The sequence below is a fragment of the Charadrius vociferus genome, unplaced genomic scaffold (assembly GCF_000708025.1).
Source record: "Charadrius vociferus isolate BGI_N301 unplaced genomic scaffold, ASM70802v2 scaffold551, whole genome shotgun sequence".
In the NCBI taxonomy this organism is placed as follows: Eukaryota; Metazoa; Chordata; class Aves; order Charadriiformes; family Charadriidae; genus Charadrius; species Charadrius vociferus.
In genome coordinates this window covers 516,856-537,824 of record NW_009646611.1, presented here as the reverse complement: position 1 = coordinate 537,824, position 20,969 = coordinate 516,856, and the positions used below count along the sequence as shown (strand labels likewise).

At 35.4% G+C, this 20,969-nt stretch overlaps 1 protein-coding gene across 1 annotated transcript in view; it reads right to left on the bottom strand.

Moving 5' to 3' along the window:
- Window positions 1–20,969, bottom strand: part of AGMO (alkylglycerol monooxygenase) — a 117,345-nt gene that overhangs the window by 12,391 nt on the left and 83,985 nt on the right. Inside the window, exons 5-10 of the mRNA XM_009887780.1 lie at window positions 18,222–18,317; window positions 4,423–4,489; window positions 2,801–2,866; window positions 2,617–2,696; window positions 1,345–1,479; window positions 741–857 (exon numbers count right to left, since the gene is read on the bottom strand). Coding sequence (XP_009886082.1) covers window positions 741–857; window positions 1,345–1,479; window positions 2,617–2,696; window positions 2,801–2,866; window positions 4,423–4,489; window positions 18,222–18,317 — 561 coding nt within the window. The remainder of the gene's footprint in view (window positions 1–740; window positions 858–1,344; window positions 1,480–2,616; window positions 2,697–2,800; window positions 2,867–4,422; window positions 4,490–18,221; window positions 18,318–20,969) is intronic.

Here is a 20,969-nt window from a genome sequence, read left to right as displayed (position 1 = left end):
TAGTAAAGTAGAGTTGTCAAAGAAGGCAGAATGAAAAGGAGGTTGGAAGGGTGTGAAGCCATGGACACAGTGTCTTGCTTCTTGTAAGTAAGAGGGCCTAGTAGTTCACCTTCACAGATCGCCAGGTATCCTTGCAGGAACCACATTGTGTTACCAGGGAGATTCCATCAGCCCAAACATGAGTTGGTAAAAACTTGCCTTCCCTTTCTGTATTTCTATCAGTGCTGTTGTACATTCAAGACTGGAAGAAGGATTTGCCTCAGTTTGTGCTCCTCTAACTCTGAACTCATACTGACACTGAGCTTCCAACCTGCAAGCACTGCAAGACCTTTGCAATCCTCTTGAAGATTGGGCATTATTGTTGTCGAACAATATGACCAAGACATCTTAAAACCTACATAGCTTCAAGTCTAAGATACATTTTTCCTTTCATAAGGTCATAAAAACTAAAGCAGACATGTCTTCTATAGCAATTTTTTTTTAATGTAATTGCTTAACTTAAGTGTATTCATCTCTAAATAATTTATATGGTTATTGAACATTGTTTAATAAACAATATCAAGCATTATATATTTAGCCATTTATTTTGATCCTTTTTACAGAATCTAGTTATTATTCTAATAGTTTAAATAAGATATGAATCAGGCTGTAGAGCCTCCACTCAACACCGTATTATTTAAATGTTATGTCATATTATTGTGAGCATGAGATGCTATTTCATAAAGATAGGAATTACTTACAGTCACAGTACCAAGAAGTTCAGTATACAAGTCCATTATTACAGCAAAATGTACAACTGCATAGCAATTAAGATAAGCTGGTATACTTGGATTGAAGGGAACTTCTTTTCCAGTGATCTGTACAAAGCAAAACAGATAATAGCCTTCAACAATGACCTGTTCCAGCCTGTTATTCCTTAGTATTCTTCATACTTACAAAACCAAAAAAGACTAAGGGACATAAATAATTGCACAAAGATAATCTACTATCAAACTTATGTACTACCTAGTGTGAGACAGAGTTTAACTCTGTGTGTATGTTCACAGCTAAAAGAAAAAGAGAAATTACTGTACTTTATAGAATAATTTTGAAAATCTCTTTAGGAAATGAATAATGAAAAGATAAATAAAAATTGTATTTTTTTTCCTTCAAATAAAACGAAAAAAACATATCTAAAACATTCATTTCCTTCAGTTTCTGTTCCCATTTCATCTCCCCTATGCTTTACGACTGCTAATTTGCTAATTTAAAATAGCATGTGTAGAGTTTTTAACATTGATCCAGTAGCATTAAGAGGTCCAAGTAAATTACACAAAACTGAAAGCCTGTGCATGTTCTATTTACCACTGGGATTTCCTCAGGAAGGCCAAGTCTAGGTTTGCCTGGTCCCCAGCCTGGCCCTTTGAATATGACAGAAAGCTTATTGCAGAATCCAGGTGTGGCCCAAAACGTGTTCCAAATATGAACCAAGGGACGCAACTGAAAAAAAAAAAAAAAGAGCAAGTAATTTTTCATTGTTAGTAAAATAAAATTTAATAAAACATTATATTTTATTCATTTTTAGCTCTTAAGTAAATGATTTTTCAAAGTCTGTAAAGGGAATATATTATGAATAGATGAAGACAGTCAGAAGTTCAGAAAACCTGACCAAAATAGGCAGGAGCCATATCAAGCCCTTGGTTTATAGTGTGGATTACAATGACTCCTTCCCAGAGGAAAATTTGTCTCTCCTGTAATCAATCCAGAGTACTTAACAGTATGTTTTATAGCTGTATTTATGGTAGTTTTAAACTAGAATTTGATTACTGTGACCTTGACATGACAGACTCTCAATAACTAAATCACTTAGTACCTGACCAGAATAGATACAACTGCACAGGCCGTGGCCATCCTTCCAGCTTCAGACCCAGCCACACCTACTGTAGAACTTCTCATTCTTTGAGACACCTCCTTGGGTGAACAGTCATGAAAAGCAAACGGGGGCTTCAATACTACTCAGTCCCTGAGGTTTTTACAGAGAATTTTTATCCAGCTTAACTGAAGCCTGGACCAATAAATCTAAGAACCACCACACTAAGTACTTTTTCTTTTTTTTTTTTTTTTCTTGTCTTTTCTTATTTTTTAATAAAAAACCTATATTCAACCTGTTCTGGAGGTTTTGTTGAGACCATGATAGCTGTCAACACAAATCATTCAGGAGTAACTTGAATAGCAAATATACAAAAGAGAGAAAAAAAGTAAAGGTATTACACCAGGGGGTTATTTATGAAATAGTATTATTCAGAGAAGACAACAGATGAAATATATATTTTTGTCTGTGCTTTGCTGCATATCGCTCTGCATACAGCAACATGGACATCGCTCAGTCCAAGGCCTGTTATATCTCCATTGTAATTAGTTGTTAATTTTACTGTATTGTATTTTCATGATGACTACAAGCTCTGCATATACTCAATGCACGGAGTAGAAATAATTGTTTTGTAATGAAATACTGAAGAAATTGTAGATAATTTAATTGACTGTGCAGCAATGCAAGGGCGGTCTCAACTGTGCCTGAGAGGAGTTTCTTTTGAACATGAGTGCCTGTCGAAGATACCAGAGTCAGTAATAGCAAACCTGCAGCATGATGGGATCAAACGAATTTACTGGATGTGTTAAGCCATAAACAACTTTTGCATCTTCTGCCTCAAATGTCCCTGATTGAAGAAGAAAAAAAAAGAACAACCAACAATTAAATCAAAAATATACCTACTTTTGACACATTAACTAAATATGAGAGAGAACACCTTTTTTTACTTACCAAATATCCTGTCCCAGATAATGAGTGTGCCACCATAATTTTTGTCAATGCAGTAAGGATTTCTACCTATAATAAAAAGGTTTGTCGAGATTAGTAATTACATATATAAGAATACATGCAATTGAATTATGAAAGGAATAATTATATTCATTATTAGCACTGATTTATAATCTAAAAATAATTTTAAAAGTTAGCGAAGCCACCAGTCCTTATTCATCTATAATATTTCTTTTTTCTTTCAAGGCTTATTGCTCTCTTTCTACTCGGATTCAAACATACAAATCGAATGTGTCATACCCAAAATTTCTGTGAACTAAAAGGATTCATCTGAAGAGTAAACTCAGTTCAAAATATATTTATAAAGATAAATTGAAAAGCAAACAAAAAGTCATTTCACCAGTTGATACCTAAGAAAATATACACTAAATACATTTATGCAGAATCATCTCATTAATGGCTTTCAGCTGTCTATCTTCTATGCCACATGTCTGATCCTGCCTTCATTATTATTAACTTCAGGGTGAGGAAAACTGATCCTTCTCTCTGTTTTCTAGGAAATGTATTTGTATATAAACTGTCCTATCAAAAGTATGAGGAAAGAAACATTGATTACATATCCCCACGTTTGTGTAGATTGTCTGGAGTGACTGTACAACACTTGATCAGCTCAAGAGTGATTCTGCTGAACTCCGATCGGGATCAGAGGATTAGTTTGGATTTACAGCACAGCAAATAAGAGCAGAGTGTCTCCCTCCAGGATTACCCGTACTTGTGCAAATTTTAAGGATTAGACACTTACAGCACCACAGTCTTTTTTAAAAGTCTACACAGTGCTATAAACACTTTACACATGAAGGATATAATAAATATTAATAACATCCTCTGTACATACAACAGTATTTCAGTCTGTTTCAAATTATTTTATCCTTCCATTCCCCTATTACTTTTTTACTTGTTATCTCTGCACACTGAATGAGCCAAGGTCATCTATGAAATCCACTTCTATTTCTCAGATACGTTCATGACATTTTTCAGTATGCAGCAGAGTTATTAATCCAATTTACATATGCAGCACGGTCTTGAATGCCTCTGAATACTGATGAAAAGTCAATCATCATGTACTTATGTAAAGTGAGACTTTTCAATAATTCAAACAGCTGAAACCAAATTCCACTGAAACATTTAACAGTCCTTCTAAAAGGTAACCACATCTTTTCGCACATTCAGTGCTTGAATTTGAATGCAAAAGCATGTTAATGATTGACAAGTTAATGGTGTTTTAGTAGTCATGGAAGGATATTCATATTTACAAATATTTAATTGTTTTGCTCAAAGTCTTCACTCTATTTCATGTTATCCAGGCTTAATTTCTGCTCAATAATTAATCTTAAATATAAAAATTTTAAAATTAAATTATAGAAATTAAGTTATAGAAAAGTTTTTTAAGATATCATGAAATTTCTAACCGAACAAGGACTATTTTTGAAGCAATGATCAAAATTAAAATCCTTCTGTAAAAGTAATTTTACAGTACAATTTTAGTACTATATTATTATTACTAGACAAATAGCGACCATGAGACAAAACGCATTGAGGAACAAGAGGTTACACTTTTCGCTTACCATGATGAACTCTGTGGTGACTGGGAGTATTAAGAATCCACTCCAGAGGCCCAAGTTTGTTGACAACCTTAAGAAAAATAATGTTTAAATGAATTTGCAATACTGTCTAAAATCAAGAAGAAGGAGGGAAAAGAGGGGGAGGAAATGCATAAAGAGGATGTTTGACTCAAGGAGACTTGCATAAAAAGACAAGAATGAATCTTTTCACTGTATTACTCTTACATGAATTTTCATGAAAAAAAGTGAAATTTAGTAAAATGCAAGGTAAAAATTAAATTTCTTTTTGATCCAGCGGCACGTTTTCTTCTTATTTTTATTATCAGTTCATGATTCCATACAGATCACTTCACTTACTTTTTTTGCCTCTTTCCATTGGCACTGCTTGGGGTCCAGTATAACTGTAACATCCCAGTTATGTGAACACGTTATGTGAATACTTTACATCAGCAAATGTCTGGCACTGACCCAGAAACAAGTACTCCTTCCTACTTCACTACCTTTGACTGCTTCTTCCTTCTATCAATACCCTTCTTTTACCCCACCATAAATGCAGTGACACAACAAACCTGATTAGGGAACTGATATAAATAAAAACGAATTTTGTTTTGTTTTCCTAAATTAGTTTAACTGGATCAGTTCCTGAATCTGATGCAACGTACAGTCACAAAATCACTGGCATGAGTCAGAGTCATGAAAAGAAAGTAGACCAGCATAAATTCATAGCAGAGCTGCAATCTAAGGCAATGATTCAACAGTACAGAAAACCCAGCCTTGATCATTTTAGTACCAAACCAAAAATGACAGAAACAGTTGATTGCCATAAACTCACTCTAATGATTCAAACTTTGTCAGAAAATGCTGAAAAAAACTAAGTTTGTATCAGCAGGGTTTATGCTAAATCAGGTACTTTCCTCTATTATGCAGCCAGAAGAAAGCCAGCATTAACTCCAAATTTTCTGCTTTGGTTAGCTCAACAGAAGTGTGTGGATACCCAAACACAGCACCCGCTGCTTAATCCCAAACATGAAAACATCACAAATAGATGTAATCACTGGATGACAAAAATATTTCTGTTCAAAATACATCCTAAAATTGTACCTATTCCATACCTCTGAAGACCATAATGTCTTGCAATTAAAGGCGGGGGGGGGGAGGGCGGGGAGAGAGCAGCTAAATAAAAATGCTTAGACCATAAGAAACAAAACCCAGAACCTATCCCTTTGTCTTTAACAGAACTTAATTAGTAAATTTAATACTCATACTGCAGAAATGGGTGATCTGTCATACAATAATAGAGATAATATTGGCAAACAACACATTAAGTAGGGAGTCAGACAGTTATTACTCATGAGAGCAGTCCCATTCATCTCAATAACCAACCAAACAAGGACTTTAGTCACATTTTATTTAGAATAAAGTCCTAAAATAGGCACATTCCATTTCTGTTTAATTCACACTTGTGCAAATGAAAGTAGATCTGAATTCAAAAAATAGACACAGGACATTCTTCAGATGTATTTAATTCTTTATGAATTAGGCAAATAACACAATAAAAGGAATAAATACCGTTTGTTCATTTTTTACTTTAAAACAGCTAAAAGAACTACTAAATAGGTTAAGTAGAGCATTTCTGTAATGAAAGGAGTATAGAAATGAGCAAATTTTTCAGGTAGAGAGAATTGTAACATTTGGAGCTTCTGTCTCAAAATCCTGCACACAATTGACTGAAAAAGCAGAATAATGGGACAAGTTTATTTTGTTTTGTTTAACTTGGAAGCCAAGGACAACATACGTTGGACCATTTGTTTTTCTCAGTTCTCCCTCAAAATAAGTTCGAGCCTGAAATGATCACCTAAAGATGAGAAACGATTCATCACTTACGCTAGCTCCATTTCCCACCTTTCTCAAGCAGAAAATCCCACTGTTTTAAGCTATGTGAGATGTGACCGCTAAATTAATTTAATCTGAGTCAAATGCCTTGGGTTGAACTGCAGCCCAGCACTTGATTTATCTACTAGACCACACCTAACTTTGATACACTTAGTCTTAATACATTTTTAGCTCACTATTTTAACAATTTTTGTGAATATAAACCAAATCTGTGCTAGGAAAGCAGGGAATCACTAAGGAACAGCAGTTTTCACTTTTACCCTATAGCATGATTATAATAAAGTTTCTTCAGAATTAATGCCTTCAATTCTTCATTTTGCCTTTACTTGGTGTCTTGGGGCTCCCTGAGGACCTCAGGAACGTACGTAAAATTTTAAATAAATACTGTGACTAATCCTAGAGAAAGTATTTTCTTTGGAAAATGAAACATCTCTTATCATTTAAAATAGTCTTTTTTTGGGTGATGACATTTACAAATCTGCTGAAATATCTTCTCTGCAGCATCATTAGTGATTGATGGCTGAGCCTACTTCAATTCATTATTCAGCCAAGGTTACCTCTGTTGCAAAGACATACTAGCCACACGCTGATGGAAATATCATCTGAGATAACAATTGTAACCACATGAGAGGTGGTACAGAACTCTGTACCCGACCGAGGAAAAATCCAGCATGCTGAAATTAGCGATCCATAAGTCAACACTTTGGCTAAAACACATCAAAAATATTTTTCACGAGGTATTCAAAACGGTACGGGGTGCTATTTCTAGAAACTTCCTTTGTTATCAGTAAGTTTACTTCTGTATATTTAGCATATTTCTAAAACAGAAAAAACTGTTGTCAGTGGAAAACTTTTGGTTCCAAAAATTTTATGTTTTATAATTGTATATTTTATAAATATATCCATGTACCATTCCAACAAATAGAAACGCATCACCTCTGGAAAGCTGAATTTTGAAGTCTCCTGCAGCACCACATGGCAAAGAACATAATTATTTTGTTGAATTTTTCTATATTCTGCCATTTTACCAGGTGCAAAACTCCTACAAGCAGGCCTTCCACCAAAGTAAATAGTTAAGGGTAAGATGGTTTTTGCCAGGCAAGATTCTGACCCTGTCATGCCAGGCTGACAAGAACATACTGAAATCACAGTGAAAGGAATTAAGTTTGTAGGAACTGACTTGTAACAAAATTTAATGTGATGTAAGAACAGCCTGTGTTCAAAAGAATGCCTCCCAGGCAACTGAGGGGAGAAAGACAGTGGCAGGTACTCCACCTACCCATCTACCTTTCAACTGTCAGTCTACCCTCATTTCGGTACCTTCATTGTGGCAAGACATTTTCCTTAGAGAACAGCAATTGCGAAGGAGCTGGTAAGTGTTCATGGTAGCAGTCACCAAAGCATATACACCACTAGGTCTCAGTCATTCAAGACAGCAAAACATTTTCAGCTTAAAATAGCTTTGTATTCAAAATGACTTTTTAGAATAAGAGCTGTCACAGTTTTCACATTTCAGGGAAAAAAAAAACCAAACCAGTTTTAAACTACAAATTTTGAAAATTAACAAAATAAATGTGATAAGAATAGCAGAACAGCTCAGTTTTTGTGGCTTGTAATTGTGATTTTAATTAAAAAAAAGATTTCTGCTATTATAATTTTAGCATGCAGTAGAAAGTTTTGTTTTAAACCTTTTTACTGGAAAGTAGTTTCAAAATTAAAAAAATGGAAATGTCATTATTCAATACTGTACTTCAAACCCAATTTGATAGTATTAAAAGGAAAAGGAGTCTGCTTGTGAATATCAAATGTTCTTTATATCATCATCTTGCAGTGATTTCAGGAATATAGAAAAATAGCTACCAAACCCCAAAAAGTTGAAATACCCCAACTGTTGTCCAGTAATAACCTTACCTCTATCTTGACCAATAGGGCTGAGGGCTTTACGCTTGTGTTTGTTTCCCTGATACGGATACCTACTGTTGAAAATCAATTGCTGTCTCAAATTTTTCTTCTCTCAATTAACACATCATGTGCACCTCAACTCCCATGCCAGTGACCCACAGATGAACTACAGCATTCCAGCAAAACTTTTTTCCTGTTTGCTTTGTTTATTTTTTAACATCCCATAGCTGTAAAAATAATTTTTCACTTGCCAAAACCCTTACAAATGGACTCAGTAAACTACCTACAAATCAGATACATAGGTATCCTATGTATACCAGTTATAAAAGCTTTGTCAGATCTTTTCACAAAACATGTATTTCTTTTTGCTTTCTTTTTTCTTTTCTTTTTTTTTTTTTAAAAAAACCACAACATATTCCCTCTATTGTACTTGGGTATCATTGAATAATAAAGCAAAATTACTAACAATACTTGAAGCATTTCCACAAGCAGATTAATAAATAAATCAGGCTAAAAGCTGCATGCTTAGAAACGATTTCCATACATTACTGAATAAAACATGCTGGAATTGAAATCTTCATATATAATGAGAAATAAACGTTTTTTTTTCCTATAATAGTAGTTCTTCTATAAAGATGTTTCCTTTGTGACAGCAATCCCCTGCCTAAAGGAAAAGAACACTATGCAATATCTCTTGCGGCATGTAAGCACCTCCATTTGCGGTCTCAGAGTTTGTCAGCACCAAGGGAAATCTTTATTGCCTGGTACCTGCACCACTTCAATGTAGTTCTTGTTTAAATAATGAGAAAAAATCGTGACATGAAATCCAAGGGAAACTTTACATCTTGTGTAACAACTCCTCCTGTCACCACTACAACATGAATCTTTACTTAACGCTGTTTCAACTTGAAAGTTAGGAAGGAATGTCGACCGAGTAGAGCAGGCACTGTTACAGTAAAACCATTCGTATGTAAAAAGTTTTGTGTTTTTTTTTTTTCTTTGAGTATAAGAAAAGCTGTTTGCAGCACAGCATTACTTTCCAATATCATAGTGTTACTGATCTACAGGACAGGAGAGGCTAAATTCATCCCTGGAGCATCACTAAGCAGCGCTCTGAACTTAACTCTGAGGTTTCTTTTAGACTAGTTGGTAGTAAAACACATAAACTGTTGATTTCCTCATCTAAATCAAGATAAGATTTTTATTCCTGCTATATAAACCTGTATTTCAGACAGTCTGGTGGGGGGATTTAAAAATAAGACCTTAATTACATTCCCCAGTAGAGCTGCTGTGTTAATTCAGGACAACACACCCATGTATTTATACAGATGGCCCTGGTGATCAGATTTGCCATGTGAAATCTCTACAGGGAAGCTGGGGAAAGGCAAAACTCCTAGGATATGTGCTCGTCTGCCAGTTTCACACTTTGAAATCCTTGGCAAACCCTGATTTATATACCACCAACTGTTTTCCTATCTGATTAGGTAGTTTTCTACTCCAGTAAGCATGTAAAATGGATGTAGCCAAATTTCCACACTGAGGAGAGAAAAAACAATATTTATAGTTTAGAAATAAAACAAGCAAGAGGAACCAGGCCTGTTGGGATCATAAAGAGTTTCATAGGGGGCAAATTTCTGATAAATCTGGATTGTAGGAATGGGAGGTGAAAGCCTAGTTTTAATGGATAGTCTGGTTTAGGGCATATTTATATAATAAACACACAGACTTAAGAAACATGTTTATAATAAATTAACTTGAAAGTAGGCTGTTGTCACTTTTCATTGGTTTACAGCTCAATCAGGAGGTCAGATTTGAATCAAATCGGCATTTTACATGAATATTTCAGTTAACACTTCCAATAAGTGGATGCAACTTTTTTTTTGTTTTTTTTTTTTTTTTTTTCTTGAAAGATCCAATTAAGCCTTATTGTGGGAAAGATGAGCACATACAGGAAGTTTCAATTTGTCCTCTAAAAATGAGAGAAAACCTACGCTAACTGGTTGTGTTAATTGCATCATTACAAATAGCAGAGCATGGAGAAAGTCACTCTTTCAGTCATATATCAAGTTAAGCATTTTAAACAAACTCCAGGAGAAAAATTGCTATACAATTTCAGTATTTTTCATCAGCTTGACAAATACATGCTGGCAATTGAGGGGGAAAAAAAACCAGAAAGTAATAAATCAGTATGCCAGTCCTGAAAGAAACTAAAATATAGCTAAGTGTAGCTCTTCACCTTCCTCTTTAAATATATCAAAATATAGTCAGCATCCTATGCTTTGTGTTTTTAACAAATAAGGGTCTTTCAAATTTTCTGTTGGCTTTGAAGCCATAACTAATTTAGATAGATTCTCAGTGAGTACAAGTGATGAGAAAAACCTCAAGAGTATTACGTGTAACATGTTAAGATGGAAAAGTAGGTATTTTATTTTTAACAGAGAGTAATATCTCTAACTTACCTCCACATTAACATGGTATCCTTTTGTTATTATATTAACTTTATTTGACAAATGAGTTGCTTAGATTGTTTTGCAGGATGCAGAATGTACTGAAATGTCTTGCATCTCTAAGGAGCTCATTTCATTTGTATCTTGATAATTCTCCAAAGACATAGTAGACACAAGTGGCCTAAATAAATCTCTTGGAATACATTTTTTAGTTTGAGGGTTTCTGCAGGCAGATTAGCAATAGTCAGGCCCACTGCTGCAGAAGTAAACATTTCTCAACTGTCTCTTACAAGAAGTTTGTTTGGTGCAAGGACCAGAAACCAACACCCAAACTCAAGGACTAAATTATTAGGATGAAAAGTCAAGTTCCTACTTATGTCCTTGTCCCATGGTCTTTTCACTTCTGGACTCCCCAGAGACCCAGCTTCCACAGGGAAAGGGAAGGGTTCCTCTGCCCTGGATTGCTGCTCATCAAATGCAAGTCTCCAAAATAAGCCCATTACTGTGGAACAGACGCTTTTTGAATGAAAAAGGTCACAGCTCCCGTGCTGCACGTTGAACTCAGAGCTACCGGGTGCAGAGCACTACTCAGTTCATTTAAGTGACTTATGTATTTTTAAGTCCCTCTCTATTCTGCAGTTCCATTGAAAGAGAAGCAAGATAAGAATGAAATACTTAACTCACCACATCAAGGCACTTCTGGGTAGAGTCAGATACTTAAAAGTGCCCAGAAGCACTTAGGTTTAAAATAGGAGGCTCATCCTGGAACTACTAAGGTGTAAAGTCAGAACTCCTAATCATCACTGAGGTCCTCGGTGCCAAGGACGGAACTCCAAACCTCATCCCACTATGTTTTTCACAATTAAACTGCGTTCAAGTGCAGCCTACACTTAGCAGGAGAGTAACAGTGTGCTCTCTTATGAATATTTTCTCTCTCTTTTTTTATTATTCTTATTTAAAACAAAAAAAGCACAGTTATATGCTTTATATATCTAGAAAGCCAGCACTTTTCTCCCCTTGTGGGGGGAGTGAAACACGGAGAAGTGGAACACATGTTGCAGATTTTGCTAGCATTTTTGCTTAGTGATAGTGTAGTTAGTTTTGCTATTTTCCGCACTTTGGCAAGTGCAATGATGACAAGACTTTCATCCTGCAGGTTGGTCAAAAAATCTAATAAGCCATTTTGGCAGACAGGCTGTATTGAAGCTGTGAGATCTCTCTGCTTCTTGGAATCATGTTTGAGCTTTACTGTCTGTATTGTATATATACATCCTATCTGGCCCTACAAAGGCACTGTCTGCATTAAAGAAAGTATTTTTATCTCCCTGGCATTTATTGATTTATTTGTTCTCCTTCTGTCCACAGTAAACGCTTGAGTTGACAGTTTGTGGCAGGCAAACAGAGTTTTGGAATGATAAAAGCATCAGCTCTCAGGAATGAGACCAGAATTTTCTTTTATAAACCAAAATTTCATTTTTTATGCAAATCAGCAATTAGTTCATTCCCCACTGGTTTCAGAATAATTCCTTGGATCTTTGTAAGAGCGAGAAAATCGAGCTTCTAAAAGTTGTTGAACGATGTGACCTGTTTCTAGGAATTCCACTTAAATCATCTGCGTCACTGAGAGTTGTCAGACACAGTCTCAAACATCAGACTAGGAGGATGGCTGTAATCACCTCTAATTACATTCATCTTTTTGATGACTTTTAGCCAAAGTCTCACAAATGGTAAGTTTTTAGACTGATCCCTTGTAACCCGACTAGGACAGACGTGCGTGTTTCTAATTTGAAAAGGCACATCAGACAGACCCATGTCTATTTTGGGCTATAGTGGCTGAATTAAAGAAAATAAGCTTGTTCTTTCATTAAATGAACCAATGTATTACAATACAGAAAATGAAAAGATTTTTTGGTGTATGCTATTTGAATTCAAAATGAGTTTCCACCATCAAATTCAAGAGAGACTCCAGTTTCACAATTATACTCAATACGATGGATCATTAATGATTTTGCCTTTTACTGGTGATGCTCTTTATTAAAACAAACAAACAAACAAAAACCCCCAAAAACTCAAACCACATGTCTCATCTCAACCAGGAAATCAGATCAGTCCATCATATTCTTTTTCCACTCTGATCCATTCAGTACCAGTTGTATACCAATTTGACTCATTGCTCACTGACCTTACTACTCACAGTACGTTAAATTAAGCATAAATATATGCCTTTGTAAACAAAGCCTCAAGGTTTTTTTACTTACCAGCAGATCAACTCCATTTTTCATTTGCAAACTATTGAAGATTTTAGCTCATTACTAAAGATCTTTCTCCAACTCCACAAAACAACCACAAACCCAAAACCATCTTCTTCCCACTGCAAACGCTCAAAAACATTATGGTCAACTAAGCTTTGTTAAAATTCTTTTTAAATTCAAATCTCACTCCTTGATCAAATTTACCCTTCAGTTTTAAGAAATGGATTACTAAATTGCTTCTAAATTGCTAAACTACTGAAAGCACTTTCAATAAACCTTGTCGCAGTTGTTTACTCCTGCATTCCTATCTTTATTTAAAAAACACTACAGCACAGAGTGTAGAAAAGGTAGGTCCAAGAAAATGGAAAAATGAAATTTGCAAAGAAATAGAGGACCAACATCAATTGTTAGGGCCTGGGAACTAATAACTGAATATTTTATCTATTGTCTCATGCTGTCACTTATTTATCACATTGTCCTAAAGATTTTGATTCTTTTAACTGCCATCTAATAGTGTTTTGTTGCAAATAGTTTTTGCTTAAAAAGACACATATAACCTCTAGAGTTTCAAGAATAGCTTTCACTATTGATCTGGTAATCCCGGTTGTACTGCTACTTAAAATAAATATGTACATTTTTATGTATTTTACTTTATTTTATTTAGTTCTTTAATCTGCTTGTTTAATTTCCTTATTGACCCTATGCTCATATTTGGAAAAGAAAGAAAAGCATAGAAGATTCTTTCTGAAATTGGCCATTTTCCTAAGTAAGGAGCTGATGGATGTATGGGCTTCAGGATTGGGCCACAACAGCTCACCTGTGCTCAGGGAGTCCCGATGAGCTGTGAGTGCCTTCCTGCCAGGAAGAGAATGCCTTTTCATGAAAGCATGAAGCCTCCACAATCTCTCCCTTTTTCAAAGTTTTTCATCAGAGAAAACTGAGCAGAAGTCAAAATGAAAGAAAGTCATAGACAGAAACTTAGATCAGCACACACTGTACATAAATGCAAAATATTTTTTGACAAATACAATATGCTTTGACAGCAACATTCAGTTTTACTTAATTGGGGTTTTCTGACAAAAACTTATTTTGGCCTATATCTTTATCAATTTAACTTCTCTTTTTCCAGCCTGCATAAGGTGTTGCCAAAATTTTTCTCATTCCTCGCTTGTTTTCATCCATGTTACTCCTGGTTAATAGTAGTGGCTCACCTTTTTCTGCTCCCAGAGTTTGATGAGGTAGAAAGACTTAACAAGGGAAAAAGAGATGCCTTAAGAAACCTGACTTCTGTAAGTATGGTAAAGGGCAGATTACAGTCTTTCCTTAAATTAGAAAATTAAACAGAAACTAATGCATGTCAAAGATCAAACAGGCAAGGAATAATCTGCTGCTGCAATTACTACCAACAGGGATTGATTCAGTTGATACTTTCCAAATACAATTTGACATCTCATAAAAATTACAGCTAAACCAACAGAAACTAATTTCTGTTTTTTCACAGGTGTCTATCAGGTTATAAACACACCTAACTTATTGGTTGTAATAAATGCATAACGGAAGGATATAGTTTAATATGAGCCATAGACCTTCCGAATCACCTGTGAAAATAAACTGAAATGGAGTATTTCTGTCTGTCAGTAACAGTCTTGAAACATTTTGTGGCTTTTGAAAAATTAGATTTTTAGTGCTCTTTGACCAAAGTATTTTTTTTTTAACTCCCCTTATAATCTAGATGAGAATGGTCTAGTCATAGAAACATTTCTCCCAGGCCATTTAAGAGCAGAACTACTGACTGAGTTATTCCATTGACCTAAATAGTATTGGATAGGACCAGAAATTGTTTTCTCGTGATTTATTGAGCTCCTATCTTCATGCACCATTACAGGAAAGTGTTTTCTTCAGTTGTTTTTGGGTTGGATACTTTTTTTTTTTTTTCATTTTTCACTTAAACTGTTATGAGTTTATTTCTATACCTTGGTGCTACTCAGAGATTTTTAAAAGATCTTTAGAAAATTTTTTATATCATTTCAGATTGCCAACACACAGAAGCAGTGAAAAATAAAGTAGCCTCAGACAGCAAAAATACTTGTAACAGAAGCATATAGTTAAATGCAAATGCACACCTGAAGTCACAAAGTCATGTTTTCACTCTAGCATGCTCAACCTTTCTTTGTTAATTACAGAAATGCCTTTCCTGTGTCAATAGTCTATTCTGATTTTAGTAATAATAGAAGATCTCTAGCACCAAAAGAACGGTATGGTATAGTATAATCTTTATATAACATTTATGGTGTTTAAATGCTGTACTATTTTATATAAAAAGCCTAGTAGGCAGGAAATAAAGAAGTCTTAACTGAGGCACAACAAGTGTGTACTTTTGATCTTTATGATTTTGTATGCTGTCTTCACAGGAATATGTGAGCCACTTGAGTTGAAATAAAATAGACCATGTCTGATCTGCTGATAGGAAAGCTGGACAAAAACTGATGTAACAAATATTGAAGACAGTCAAAGTTTTAACACAGGAAACTTCTCTTAGCATTGTTTGAAACAACACTGGACACATTCAAAATTAAAACATAGGAAAATATCAGGGATCATACTTCAGCTATAAACTTTTGCTCTAGGTTGAAACACAGCATAGGAAGTTTCAGGACAGCATGATCATTCTCTTGTAATTACTGAATTAAATTTAAATTACTCCCAAAACAAATCATCTTCCCTCTGAAATTTTCATATACTTTTGTTCTTTCGTATTAATTAAATATCACTTATTTTTTCCTTTTATAAAACAGTGAATTGTGCACATCCTTTCTTAAGCTTGTCACTGCTATGAAAAAAAAATTGCTTATTAATGAGATTTTTTTCCCTGTACCTTACTAGATTTTCTTTTTCTGAAGGATAAAGATGTGTAATCAAAAGTTGTGAACTTACAATTTCCAAAAATACTTGACTAGTCAATGCGGGGCCAAATCTTGTCTAAGGAAACATCAACACTGATTGAAAGCAACAGAAATCTGAGGACAAACTGCATTTTAGAAGCAAATTATTACATCTTGCATTAGGAGAATAGAAATAATGATGCTTATCTCCACTAGATCCCTAACGGAGCACCCTATAAGAGCACCCATCATGGGCTCCCAGAGGACACCAAAGCAGCTGGGGGTGACGAATCTCAGCTCTCAGAGCAAGAGCTAGCAGCAGTCACTGAGACAGGACGCCGTTTTCTATCTAACCCCAGGCCTGCAGCCCCAGACAAACCTCATATGCTGGGAAAGTGCTGAAAACTGAGACCTACAGAAAGGATTTTCATTTTACTATAACCTGTGCAACATAATTAGAACTGTTAAAATTCAGGAAAAGGACTGTTAGAAAAAAGATTAGAGATGCCACAGCTTTAAACAGTTAAATTGTAATAGTTGTTGAAAAAAGTCCCAGTATAATGGTGAAGCATCATATTAATTTCACCCCAAATATCGGCTAATATAATCCTGCATGGCTGCAATAGCTGCTACTATTTCCCTTCCTTTCCCTTCTCTTTTCTGTTATACCTTTGCCCTTGAGAGTAGGAAATCTGCTAATACATGGTGTAACCCTATTTCTATTTTGACATCATTTTTGACCTTAAAGCATGACTTCAACATATTTCAAGTGATTGCAGCTGTGCTACAAAATCAACATTATCAACATTAAGAATAGCTTCCCTTGTAAACAGAGATCTATGATTGGATCAACTGGATCAGTACAAAAGATCCACTGTTTTTCTACTGGCACAATCATTTAATAGTAAGGAGTGCTTATCTTTTGAGACAGAAATTCATTCTTGTTTAGACTAATGTCTGAACTTGGCACATTGCACGTATGCTATGGAAATTCCTTTTAAGCCCTACGAAGGATTTAGCGCTTTAGAGGGATGTAGGTGATTCATAAGCCTCTGCAATTCACTTTAGAAACTTTAGACGCACACTGTGGCACCAGTGCTGAGATTCACTGAGTTACCACTACACAGTAGAACGTTCAAAACCTCTCAGCCAAGGAAGCGATGGCTTCAAACAGCAGAGAAGGTGTAAATGAGGCATATTATCTTCTTTCTTAGTGGAAAAACACAGTAACACCATTTGGGGAACCTAAGGCATGGTCTAAGAAACTTTGCTACCATGTGATCCACAGTATTCACTTGGTTTAACTTCAGAGTGTTCAAATTTTTTCAAAACATTTTGACAAGATTAATTGTATACTGCTTGAGTTTATGCCAGTTATGGTGATGTGTGTGACATTTTATTGTAAGCCTTTCCTATTCACATGGTGTCACAGAGCATCAGACTTATATTAGTGATTTTAGAAATGTGCCCAACAGAAGTGAAATTTCAACAACGGAAGTTTGCTATTGAGTCACTGTAAGTAGCCTTATTCCTTTTTTTTTTGTTTCCTAAGGAAACACACAGAAAAGAGAAAATAAAAACTGTAATTTATGCAACAGAATCACCTAAAATAGCAGATAAAGAAAGAAAAGTGGCCTTCCAAATGAATTGTACTATAGATTGCATAATAAACTAAGGAGGGAAAAAGGCATCTGTATAGTTAGTACAATCAAAGGAGTAAGTGTTGTAGAGATAATTAGTCCACAGCCCACTAGGGGCTACTGAGAAATATGCTACTGACGTGTAACATGGGTTACCTTTAAACACCTCTACTGTAGTGTGAGGGAGAAGGCAGAAGGTTGTTGAACGATCTGAGAAGTGTGAGAAAGTACTTATTCATTACAGTGGGTTATTAACTGTGTATGTACGTAAAGTAGATATAGTCTACCCACTCACAAAACACAAATAAATAGGTGCAGTCATAAACCAATAGCCATCAGATAATCAAAGGGTATTTTTCATCTGAGAATTGCTTGCACTAAGAAGGAAGCAATATCTGACTTCAGTTGCAACTCTAAGCGGCCTTTAAGAACCACTGGGCTTTGGATATTTTTCCCTAAAATATTTATCTTAGAAATGAAATCAGTTTCAGTATCTGCCAGAAATGTTTAATAAGCTGCAAGATAGGAAAATATAGTATTCAACAGCAAAAAGTTTTGATTCCTTACAGTTACTTTTTTTTAAAAAATCTAATTGGGACCAACTGGCCTCATTGCTTCTTATAAACTTAGCAATATATATTCAGAAAAAGGAATAAAAATGAACAGATGTTTCTCCTTAAAAAAGTCAGACAAAGATTTTTCTTACACAATAAATCAGCTGCTAGTGGATTTCCAGGACGCTGCTCCAGGCTAACTGTTTAGGTATGGCTTAGAAATCTGGTTTACCTCTGTATGTATCCAAAACTGGTAAAGTAGATTAAACTGTAGGTGAACAGCAAACACTGAAGGAGGAATGAAAAGAGCCATGGGCAAGTTGAAAATCTGAAAAATGAGAAAGAAAATACACATTAGATATATAATTCTAAACTTGTGATGATATAATGAAGTACTATCTCAGGAGCTCAAAGCACTGTGGAAGATAATTGCTTTTTCTAATACCTCCATAATGTAGACATTACATAGGACACTGATTATTATGTTACTACCAGATGTGCTACAGCATATGAGACAAAAATTGGTGTAAAAGTGACTTCTCAAAAGTCAGACTAAGCAAGTAGAAAGATCATGAAAAGAACTCAGAAATCCTGAGGTTAGATTTTTATTCTGTGTACTATATGGAGCAGACAGCAGCATATCCTTGACATTAAGGGTTCACCTATAGGGGAGAATTATCACAGAGTAAGCAAGGTGTGAATTTATAACACTATAGCTTTTCCACCTGAACTGCCTACGTGACCACTATAAGGGCAAGGCAGCTTACTTGGCTTTCAAAGTTAATTATAAATTCTCACCCTCTAACTTCCTCACATCATCTCCCTTGAAGCTCTGATATATTGCTGAGTTCTAAAGATGTGCTAGCATGAGAACAGTTCCAGAAAACTGTTTATTTAGGAAAGATACTGGTATCTTACATATAGAATAAAGTCCCAGGAATTTCACAATTAATTGCTTAACTGGCTAAGGAATAGAATAAGACTTCCAAGACCTTCACATGTTAAAAGTCCGTCTGCTTTCTTCAGAAAAAGGTTTATCGGTTTGTTTGTTTGGTTTTTTTTCCCCTTCTACATATTGTGTTATACCAGCTGCATTAAGTTAATCCTTCCCTAAAATACAGAGATCTTTTCTAAACCAATCAGTAGCAGAGGTATCTTCAAAACTTTAAATCTCTTTAGCACTCAGTGAAAATCTGGGTAGCAGATAAGATCTCCCTGTGAAACACAGAGCAAAATTAGCAAACTTTTTTTCCAACTTCCTGTTGTCCTTCTCACAAAAATCAAATCTTTGAACATCAGAGAAAGCAACCTGATAGCCTTGACACGCCTCCTGAGCCAGGAATTCCTTTAGTGTAGGTCTTCATATAGCACTTAATGTCGATATTCCCACAGTTTTTGTCAAAGGGCCTACCCAATAAGTAAGATGTCACACTAGAAGTATGAAACAACTGCACCTCCTTCCACGTGGTGTGACTGATGCTCTCCAGAAAGTCACCGCAGCCCTCACAAGCCAATGGAGGACTAAGGCCCTGCAATCCCAGCTCAGTCTGCTGGCTTCAACACCAAAAACAACTGAAGCACCAGAAAGAAATCCTTAAGTCACTGCAGCTTCAGCATCACCTGATAGGGCTGGGACAGCTGTGATTTCAAAAACTACAGTCAAAGGCTTCATGGATCACAGCTGCTTGGAAGCTCTTTTCCAAGACGTAAATGAATTCAAAGGTGGTAGAAGGATTATGCTGAACTTCTGGAACTTGGGCAAATAAAGTAAACAGCTATTTTGTTTTAATCAGTGTGATCCTCAAAGGCTTAAGTGTTTGAAAATATTTATAAAACAACAAAGAAAGAAAAATATATCTGGAAGGTGAGATTTGCACGTTCAATCCCAAAGAATCACTCAGTCTAGGTAGACTCACAAAAAATCACAGCAACTCTTACCTAAGGTAGGAGCTAGTAAATGCCATTGGGGTGAAGTGGCATTTAGGCATGAAATTCTGGAGTAGAGGTGGGCATGAACCATCTTTAAGAATCAAAAATGCAGATCAGACTGCCTCGTGCAGAAAACTGCTAAACAGAAGGGCGACTTTCAAACCCACAATTCTCCAGGCTCTGAACCAGAAATGCAGTGTAAGCTTCCCATACTTTAGAAGAAATGCCCTAAACATTGGTATGGAGTCAATCTCTTTTCTGAGTTCCTTTTTCCTTCTTCCTCTAACCTGGACCCCCTTAGTATTGAATTATTAAAAGTGGGAGAGCTACAAATAAAAAAGAGACTGAGAGATATTTGTCCCACAACAGCGAGAAGGCTGGCATGGTTTTTCTCAAAGGTTATCTTAAAAAGAAGCCAACAACGGAGTAAAACACACGGACACATTTAAGTAAAGCTACTGTAGTTTTCGCTCATTATTGATAGTACCTGTCTAATGGCATGATAAGAGCAGGAAATTTTTTAAAAGGAATGGAGAGGAAGTTGATTTAAAAAAAAAAAAAGAAACAAAAAACACAAAACCAGCTGGTTTTCAGATTATTCGTGGAAGTGGTTGCAGGATTGAAAGCAGGGTTAAAAATGATATGCTTTTTCCCTAAAAGCATCAGAGGCAATTTGGTGGTATTTACAGATGACTCAGAGAGGAAGGAAGGATCATCTTCATATTTATTTTCTAACCTACTTCTCACAACGAGTACTAGGATTTCCCCACTAAGTGGTAAAACGAGGGAAATTTTATATAAATCTACAGGTAAATTTGAGATTGACAAAGGAGAATGCTTTCCTAACTGCCTCATGTTTCCTTGCAATGTAAGCTTTATTTTGCACAGAAAGGATTCCAAAGATCATTTACAAAAGTAGAACCCATAGGGAGGAATTAAAACCTCTCCCATACAAAAGATTTGGTTTCTCCTATTTGTGGTTCCACTGGAAAAATAAGATCAATGTCAGAAAAAAAATAATAAAAATCTTTAAATAGTTTTTCACTGGAAA